This window comes from Sardina pilchardus, chromosome 14 (assembly GCF_963854185.1).
Source record: "Sardina pilchardus chromosome 14, fSarPil1.1, whole genome shotgun sequence".
NCBI classification, from domain to species: domain Eukaryota; kingdom Metazoa; phylum Chordata; class Actinopteri; order Clupeiformes; family Clupeidae; genus Sardina; species Sardina pilchardus.
The window spans coordinates 26,729,547-26,739,546 of record NC_085007.1 but is presented as its reverse complement, the minus strand read 5'-3'; the positions used below and the strand labels follow the sequence as shown (position 1 = coordinate 26,739,546).

Genomic DNA, 10,000 nt, shown 5'->3' with positions numbered 1-10,000 from the left:
AAGCCCCTGTTGAGAGATATAAACCATAACCTTTAGCTGTTACCAATTAGGGATCATTAGCAATTAGCACACAGACAGGCCATTTGCTCTCCGACAATATCCAGACAGAAATGACTCACGACAAACATGTGGGACACATGGTGTAGCAAGTCAGTGAGTCAGAAACCAGGCAAGTTTACTGTAACATAAAGACAAATGAAGATAACTGACATCCTCTCCACGGGTCATTGCTGGCATATTTTGCATTGAGTATTTTGAAGTAATATTGGACCCATAGATGGGTTGGGATATGAATGTGTGTGTGTGTGTGTGTGTGTGTGTGTGTGTGTGTGTGTGTGTGTGCGTGTGTGGGTGGGTGGGTGTGCATGTGTGTGCTTGTGTGTATGCATGTTGTGTTTGCTTGTGTGTATGTGTGTGTGTGTGTGTGTGTGTGTGTGTGTGTGTGTGTGTGTGTGTGTGTGTGTGTGTGTGTGTGTGTGTGTGTGTGTGTTTGTGTGTATGTGTATGTGTATGTGTATGTGTATGTGTATGTGTATGTGTATGTGTATGTGTATGTGCATGTGCATGTGTATGTGTATGTGTTTGGTGTTTGGTGTTTGTGTGTGTGTGTGTGTGTGTGTGTGTGTGTTTGTTTGGTGTTTGTGTGTGTGCGTGTGTGCGGGTTGGTGCACGTGCGAGAGAGAGAATGCGGAAATGTTTTAGAACCAATTGAGCTGATCTGGCACCCATAATGCTTTGGGGTAAATACAGCAGAGGACTTTGAACCTCAAGAGACCTGTTCATCAACAATCACACGCTCATACACTTCACATTGCCCAGAAGCACACAGTCATGCATGCAATGGAGGAGTCCCTGCAGGGTTTCTCTACCTCTGTGTGTGTGTGTGTGTGTGTGTGTGTGTGTGTGTGTGTGTGTGTGTGTGTGTGTGTGTGTATGTGTGTGTGTGTGTGTGTGTGTGTGTGTGTGCGTGTGTGCGCGAGTGAGCGAGAGAGAGAGACAAAGAGAGTTTGTGTGTGTGTGTGTGTGTGTGTGTGAGTGTGTGTCTGTGTGGGGGAGAGAGTGAGAGAGTGGAAGAGTGAGAGAAAGAGAGAGAAAGTGTGTGTGTCAGAGCGTGTATGTATGTGTGTGTGTGTGTGTGTGTGTGTGTGTGTGTGTGTGTGTGTGTGTGTGTGTGTGTGTATGAATCCTGTGCAGCTATGAAGCTCCGGCTCTACATTCTCTACAGGAGAACAGGGTGGTGAATGGCAGAGAGTCGGGGGCGAGGAGAAAGGAACGCAGAGACAGCCGGAGACGAGACGGATGATAAGCAACACAGAAGGAGAAGAGCGGGAGCAGGAACAGACTCAGGGCAGAGAGAGAGAGAAAGAGAGAGAGAGAGAGGGAGGAGAGAGAGATAGAGAGAGAGAGAAGGAGAGGGAGGAGAGAGAAAGAGAGAGAGAGAGACAAGGAGAGAGGGAGAGAGGGGGAGAGGGAGGAGAGAGAGAGAGAGAGAGCGAGAGAGAGAGAAACGGGGCAGGACCAGACACAGAAGGAGATGAAGCACGAGGAGAGAATAATGAACTAAAGAGGGGATCTTGTCCTCAGGCCCGCTACACTGCTAGAATGGACCATGTGCTAGCAGGCAGCAAAAAATGACAGAATCAGTTCATAGAGGCTGATATAGTCTATGTAGCTATACTGTATTTATGGGGGAATAACTTGATAGTCTCTCAGAGAGAGAGAGTGTGTGTGTGTGTGTGGGGGGGGGGGGACTGTAGTCTCAGAGCAATTGAGAAGATAAGGCCCATCGCTCGTTCTCATCTGGAGCCGCAAATATGCACTAATTAGACGTACATATTTGCACAGAAATCAGAGGCGTCCTCCCAGCAGTCGCTGCAGTCTAACAGCAAGCAGGTCCTGCGCGCGCGGCTCCTGAGAGGGGGGGGGGGGGGGGGGGGGGGGGGCGAAGAATGCTCACTCCTGGCGCCCAACCCAAGCGTCGCCCCGGGGGCCAGGCACGGAGTCGATTGGTCTCCACATGGCTGAGATGCCACTATATTTTCCCCTCTTTTCATTCGCTGTATTGCCTTTGTGCATTTAATGGGCTTGCAACCCTTTTTCATGATGTTCCTTGTATGTAAGAGTTCCATGTGCTTTGAATTTTGTTGCACTGCCATGCCAACTGAGCATTCCCCAAACGAATTTAAATTGGGAGGAAAGTGGGGGGGTTGGGGAGGGGGGGGGCTGGGGATGCGTAGAGTAGCGTCCATTTGTTTAATGGAACCACATGTGACCGAGGGGAAAGTGCCTCTCCTTTATAATGGGATTCCACATAGCACACAGCACCACCTCGTGGTAAGTCCCAAATGCCATATACTGTATATAAAAGACTCTTTCACAGAGGAAATGTGAGACAGGCTATTGTCACAGAGGAGCACACTGAATTGCACACAGGCCTATATAAACACACACACGTACATTCTATAAGGAAGCCACACGACCACACATAAAAGGCAACATTTGCATTAAACAAGATACAACATGCTTCCCCAATTTAATATGGCTTATGATAGATGGGCTTTTGATTTTGGAATCATGCCAGTAGGCTAGATGCCAGACTTCACCATTGTCAACTACTACTCTTCCCATTATGGCTAATCATATTACATCTGCTGAGTACAACCGCCCCCACCAGTGATGCAGAATTGAGGACAGCGGCCTGCCCCTTAAAGAAAATCTAATTGTAACCAGGCGCTTATTGGAGCGCTCTGCAGCAGCTGTCTGACAATCAAAACTCACCTCATGTCCTGGTGGTCCGGGTGGGCCTATTGGTCCCTCATCGCCCTGGAAACAAAGATGACGATAACTTAAGGATTTATGGCTACAGGAAGAATTACGTCCTCAGTCAATGAAGCACACATGTACGCAAACACACGCGCAAAAAACAACCCTCTCTCTCTCTTCCCCTCGCAAACAAACACACACACACTTGAGACAGAGATACAGACACAGAGAGAGAGCACATGCCCGGTCGTTAATACCCTTAATTGGGACGAACACAAACAAACAGAAACTTACCAACAGTCCAGCGCCTCCTTTCGGCCCAGGTAATCCCCTCGCACCGAGCTTTCCCTGAGCAGAGACACACACAGGAGTTCAGCAGAACACACTAAATCACACAGGTCATTGCATACAGGCATTCCCGCACACACACCAAACATGTTATAATACACTTCTTACCTTTGGACCCTCAAGGCCGTTGTGTCCGGGAGGTCCGATGTCTCCAGGAAAACCCTAATGAACACATTTACTCTCAATCAACAATGAAACCCTGTATGACTATATATGTCTATTGGGTAACACTTTATTTGAAGGGGTCTACATACAGTAGGGGTGACATGTAACTGTCATAAGAATGACCACAGTCATAAAGATCAATGATGTGTCATTGATGTGCATGACATGTGTCATCAAAGATCCTTGATTACGCTTAAATTACAGTACACTCCGCTTTAACCCTCTCTGGTGTCATGTCATTCTTATGACGGTTACATGTCAACCTTATGTAGACCCCTTCAAATAAAGTGTTACCCTTTATTGTTCATCATGTCTACTATTCTGTGTGAACTCGTGATCAGTGTCCAGTATGCAGTGTGTTGAGAACGGAGCTCACCTCTGGCCCTTGTGGACCAGGTGACCCATCAGGACCTCTATCGCCTGGTCTACCCTGAGACACACACACACACAAATACACACACAAACACAGCTCAGTGGGGATAGTGATGCTGCACACCTGATACAACATATAGGGGGGGGAAGAAAAACAGGATTTTTACAGTGTACAGTCAGTTTAGTCTATTGCAGGTTTATAGCAGGCATACATATATACAAACGTTTCACGTTTGTTATGCTCACCTGAAGGCCTGGTTTCCCCCGTGGACCGGGCAACCCTGGCACACCTTGAATACCCTAAGACACACAAACATATAGATAAATACATCCGTATACACACAAACACAGGCACATACACACACACACAGTTCTCAACACTACTTATGTATTCTTTAACTCTGGTGACATGGAAACAAAATATTCTTTAAATAGAATGAGACAGTGTGTGTGTGTGTGTGTGTGTGTGTGTGTGTGTGTGTGTGTGTGTGTGTGTGTGTGTGTGTGTGTGTGTCTATATACAGTATTTGTGTATATGAATATGTGTGCGTGTAGGACACTCCTGGGTAAATGTCCAGACGGTAAGAATCAGACATCTGGCTTGACCGTTTTGCTGAGTCAGCTCTCACTATATGTATGTCTGTGAGCTTGTGAACAGTGCATGTCTGTACGGAGGGGATACCTTGTCTCCGGGGAACCCAATCTCTCCTTGCTTGCCAGGAAAGCCAACATCCCCCTGAATAATAGAGAAAGAGAGAGAGAGAGCGAGAGAGAGAGAGAGAGACAGAGACAGAGAGGGGGGAGGGAGGGAGGGAAAAGGGTGTGCAGTCTATTAGAAAACAATAAAAGTTTTCACATGTGTTCCCAGTACCTTGTGTAAACACTATGAATAAAACCCTGACCCCCTCAGACAGAATTAAACACAAAATCAAGAAATAATTTCCAAATAAGATCACATACAGATCATATAAATTGCAGAGGCTGGCCAATAAAAAAAGTCTGAAGAGAACATGCGCAATTGAGACAGACCAATGGGGTGATTTTATGATCACATGCTGAGAGACAGGCCAATAACACGCTTTCAGATCACCTTATCACCTTTCAGTCCGATAGGGCCAACGTTTCCCGACACCCCCTGCATCAAAAACACACAAGCACGGAGAATACAATGAGAACGTACCAACGGACATCATGATACCACGCAATCACATGAAAACACACACACACACACACACACACAAACACACACACACACACACACACACACACACACACACACACACACACACACTCACGCACGCACACACATACAGTAGACACACAGACAGACAGACAAACACGCACGCACGCACGCACGCACGCACGCACGCACGCACGCACGCACACACACTGCTACATACTGTTACAGTAGCATGTTAAATTCAGAAAGATATTTTCCAATCTACTGATGAGTTTTGCACATCTGTGTGCAAGTCTTTCGCTGGCTCACTTAACAAGTTTTTGGCAGTCATTATGTGGCTGAAATATAACCACTTCATGTTGCCTGCAATATATCTTAACCGACAGTAAAACAACAATAAATATATCACCACTCACAGTCATCTAGGAAAGTCTGCTGTTAAGTTCCCTTCAGCCAGAAGTGCACCTGCTGGCTTAACTTTTATTTCCTTAATGTCTTAAAACAAGATATTACAATGACTCTTTTAAGAAAAAAATTACATTCAAGGCCTGTGTGTGTGTGTGTGTGTGTGTGTGTGTGTGTGTGTGTGTGTGTGTGTGTGTGTGTGTGTGTGTGTCTTTTGTGAGTGACTAGTTGCACCAAACGTATCACCGGGACTGCATTACCAGGGCTACAGAACATCTACACTGGGCGGTGCAGATCCAGGGCAAACTGAATGACCAAAGACATTGATCACCCTCGTCATGACCTGTTTCATTTGAAGCATTTCTGCTCCATCAAAGCAAGGACGAACTGAGAGATTGAGAAGGAGCCCCCCACCCCGGGCCATAAGGGCCATAAACGGCAGGTAGGATGGCACACATTTTAAGTGAAAACCTTGTGCTTGTCACAAACTTTTACATGCAGTGTTCAAGTGAAATGTTTGAGCAGGCACTGAAATACAGCATGAAAACTTGAACTATGAAAACAGCAACTTAGATCTATCACCAAAAGTGTAACTAGAGTGCAACATTTGGAAGGGTGTAAAACACAGAGTGTAAAAGTGGTGTTGGAAAACTCAGCAGTGCATAAAGATTGTGTATGATAATGGACTGTATAGGTCAATTGCACGTGCACAGTCCACATTTGCTACAATATGAGAATATAGGAGAGATAGGTGTTACTGGAGCCCCTATACATGTGAATATAGAAATACAGTACCAATGCAGTCAACATTCAACCCAGCATCTACATGTGCACATGTTGAAGGTCTCATACTGTAATGCTTGGCACTGCCTTCAAAACCTCTCTAAAACATCTCAGCATGTAAAGACCTTAAGACGATTCGGTTTCACTTTATGGAAACTTGAACTATTCAGCTCTTCTTTATTCGGGTGATATTGAACCACTGGCTCCAATAAAACCTCCACTTTCACACAGTGAAAGGCTGTCTTCCATTATGAGCCATAAATATGTTTCATCTGTTCCACTGTAAAACATATATGTGATGCTGGGGCATCATCCCTGGGGTTTATAAGTGTGTGTCTACGGTAGTTCCACATGTTTCCTCACCTTCAAGCCAATGGGTCCCGTCAACCCCATAGGGCCTGCAGTTCCCATATCACCCTGCATACAGATAGGGAGAACACATATTACGGATCACACATAGCAACGTGCAGTATATCAATATGCATCTGCTGGCAATCGGCCAAGCATGATGGCGATCCGAGTCTGGACGTACGGATGACAAAATACGGATACTCACAACCAATCCACGAACACCAGGAGGCCCTGGAGCTCCCAGAGTGCCCTAAGTTAGCGATAGAGGGAAGAAGAGAGCGAGAGAAAGAGAGAGAGAGATAGAGAAAGAGAAAGAGACACAAAGAGGGAGAGAGAGGTCGAGAGATGATATACTGCAACCCTTTGCCATGTTGACAAAACATCTAATCTAATGTTTGAGGGGGGAAAAAAAGTTGAGTCTCTGTAATATGGGACAGTCTGGGGAGTGTATTTTTGTACTGCGTTGCTGGTGTGTGAAAGCCACTGAGTGTTTATGAACATGTTTATTTTCTGAGTGCGTATGTGGCATGAACGTGTGAGATTGTGGCTTTTTTTATGTGTTTTTTTGAGGCACACACTGACAGCTATGGTGGACACTGAAGGAGCTTGTTGTTGTGTGTGTGTGTGTGTGTGTGTGGGTGTGTGTGTGGGTGTGTGTGTGTGGAGGGGTCTCTTGTGCTGCACCCATTTCCGTTCCTCCTAGAAGGTGATTTAGGGATGAAAGGATCATTTCTCTCCTCAGCTTCAGGACAGAGGGGAGACATGAGAGGAAGTGAGGAACTCCAAATATAGCACTTCCTCTGCTAAACTCCTAACTGCATCATCTGACACCAGCCAATCAGGACTAAGGAGATAGGACTACTAGATGAACTGTGGCATATTTCTGCACACAGGCACACACACATACACACACACACACACACATACACACACACACAAGCACGCACACACAAACACGCATGCTAACACAAACACAAACACACAGACACACAGACACACAGACACAACTTACTGGCTCCCCGTCAGTTCCTGGTGGTCCTCTCTCACCGAAATCACCAGGAAACCCCTGAAGAGAGATATCAAGAAGGAAATATAGGAAGAACGGGTGCATACGTGAGAGAAAGAGAAAGAAGAGAAAAATAAACAAGAAAAAAAACAAGGTTAATGTTTAAGAAAGATCAAATGAGAAATGATTAAATGTTTAAAATGGAAGTTAACGTCTATATCAATGTCATTATTATTAGTGGCATTATTAATACAGACTCTAATGTCTCTAATAGCAGGGATTAGATGTGTCAGGTGACTCTCCTGGGCAACAGCTTGAAAGCCTGCTCCGAAAATATCTGATCAAGTCCACTTCAGTAACGGAGCCAATTACATGTGCAACAAGTTAGCGGGTGTATCCAACATCTGATACACAGATCTCTCTCCCGCTATCCTCTGAAGCCATTTTTCACTGTCAGTTAAAAAGACGGCTGACTAAACCATAGAGACTGAACTACACTGCACTGTGATGGAAACATTACACGCAGGGGTCATTAGGGACAGGAACTTGGACAGGAGGAATAAAAATGGTCCCTTGTTAGCAAAGCCATTTCACCTGTAGTTCTAAATGTGGGTGGGTGGAGACAGCTGTGGGTGGATGCAGCTGGCCAGCCAATCAGAGTCAAGTCGGATGAATGCTGCTAAGCTTTGTAGAGCCCAGTGCAAAAGCCCAGGGATGAAACTTTCTTAGCTGTATGCACCATTGAATCGAGTCTATTCTACATCTTTTACCCAACATGGCTGATTGGTAGCACATTTCTCTACGAATGTCCCAAAGCCATGCTCTCTCTTCGACAAACAACTCAGCCGAACGGGGTTGTTTGGCACGAGAACACACGTAAACAAACAAGACGACGACACATGCAGACACAGCAGTCAGACGCTCAGCGACACAAACGGACCCTGACGAAAGAGTCAGGCACTCGAACACAAACACAAACTCATGAGCTAAAAAGATGTGGAGACAAAACTTTACCGGCCTACCCATCGTCCCTCTCTTCCCCGGTGGTCCAGGAATGCCCTACAGAGAGAGAGAGAGAGAAGGAGAGAGACCAGTCCCAACATAGAGCGAGGCACAGAGAGGGAGAGAAAGACAGACAAAGCAAGAGTTATGAAACCGTGAATGTGTGTGCATACAGTATGCATGTATGTGCACATGCATGTATAGTGTGTGTGTGTGTGTGTGTGTGTGTGTTTGTGTGTGTGCGTGCGCGCGATGGACAGAGAAGGAAAGTGTGTGAATTGGAGTGACCCAGCAACCAAGAGAAACCCGGCAACCAGAGGGGAAAATGATGATGTCATGTAGGGCACACATATCATTACTAATGATGTGTGTGTGCCAGAGAGAATGTAATACAGGGCATTTTACAATGTGTTGCTTGCAAATGTTTGTGTGTGCATGTGATTATATGCATATTGCACAATGCCTTTGGCTGCTGGTTTCTGGTTTCCATAGTGACAGTACCCGTGGGTGTAGTAAGTCAGCTAATGGCTTGTCATTAGTTGAGCTGTGTGTGTGTGTGTGTGTGTGTGTGTGTGTGTGTGTGTGTGTGTGTGTGTGTGAGTGTGTGTGACGGTCATTATGGGGCACAGGCAAGAGGTTCCTTCAAGTTCAAGAACTTAAGAATGAATGTCTTTGCATGTGTGTGTGTGTGTGAAGGGGGGCTGTGAATGTATGCATTTGTGTGAACCTAAATGATACAGAAAGCGTTGCATGAATGCTCCAGTGTGAGAGAAAATGACTGCAAAAGTGTGTTTGTGTGTGTGCTTGTTCACCTATATGAGCACGTGTGTGTGTGTGTGTGTGTGTGTGTGTGTGAGAGTGAGTGTGTGTGTGTGTGTGTGTGTCTGTGTGTGTGTGTATGTGTCTGTGTGTGTATCTGTGTGCGCGAATTGTTAATCCAAGCTACCTCCCTCTGCAGGTCAGCGAATAGAGTTCCATGTTTTTTATTTCAAAAACCCCTCAAAAAGGCCAACCTGACACTATGCAGTATGCACAAACGCATCCTCCAACTTACATAAGTCTGCAGATCTCCTGGCGCTCTTACGTAACGCCGCAGGTCTGTTCTACTCCTTACACAGCGCACAGAGGCCCCGGCGCTGGCCCCTGCAGCACTAACCTCCAAGCTTGTTCGCAGTCAAGCAGTTGTTTGGCAAAGATAATCAAACAGAGCACGCTCAATAAAAGCAGTGAGAGGAGAGGAGCAGAGAGAGAGAGAGAGAAAGAGAGAGAGAGAGAGAGAGAGAGAGAGGAGTAGCAACGGGGTGGAGGAAAAGACGGCAAGGGCGAGACGCTGAGAAGGAGAGAAGAGGAGAGGAGAGAAGAGGAGAGAAGGAAAGGCACAAGCGAAGATCAAGGGAAACGGAAATGCGAGGAGAGGGGAGGATTAGAGAGCGAGAGGAGCGCAGATCAAGAAACAGAGGAGGAGGAGGAGGAGGAGTGGAAGTCGGGGAGAGGAGAAGAACAAACAGTGGAGGGCAAAGAGGAGCGGATTGAGAGGGGGAAAGAAACAGGAGAGGAAGGAAATAAAGTAGAAAGAGAGAGAGAGAGAGAGAGAAAGAGAGAGAGGGAGATAGAGAGAGAGAGAG

At 46.2% G+C, this 10,000-nt stretch overlaps 1 protein-coding gene across 1 annotated transcript in view; it reads right to left on the bottom strand.

The window, feature by feature from the left end:
* The window catches only part of LOC134100382 (collagen alpha-1(XXVII) chain A-like), a 51,690-nt gene that overhangs the window by 17,672 nt on the left and 24,018 nt on the right, over positions 1 to 10,000 (bottom strand). Inside the window, exons 12-23 of the mRNA XM_062553559.1 lie at positions 8,388 to 8,432; positions 7,380 to 7,433; positions 6,573 to 6,617; positions 6,380 to 6,433; positions 4,739 to 4,783; positions 4,331 to 4,384; positions 3,895 to 3,948; positions 3,653 to 3,706; positions 3,220 to 3,273; positions 3,058 to 3,111; positions 2,779 to 2,823; positions 1 to 6 (exon numbers count right to left, since the gene is read on the bottom strand). The exon at positions 1 to 6 is cut by the window's left edge and continues 48 nt beyond it. Of these exons, the coding sequence (XP_062409543.1) occupies positions 1 to 6; positions 2,779 to 2,823; positions 3,058 to 3,111; positions 3,220 to 3,273; positions 3,653 to 3,706; positions 3,895 to 3,948; positions 4,331 to 4,384; positions 4,739 to 4,783; positions 6,380 to 6,433; positions 6,573 to 6,617; positions 7,380 to 7,433; positions 8,388 to 8,432 (564 nt within the window). The remainder of the gene's footprint in view (positions 7 to 2,778; positions 2,824 to 3,057; positions 3,112 to 3,219; positions 3,274 to 3,652; positions 3,707 to 3,894; positions 3,949 to 4,330; positions 4,385 to 4,738; positions 4,784 to 6,379; positions 6,434 to 6,572; positions 6,618 to 7,379; positions 7,434 to 8,387; positions 8,433 to 10,000) is intronic.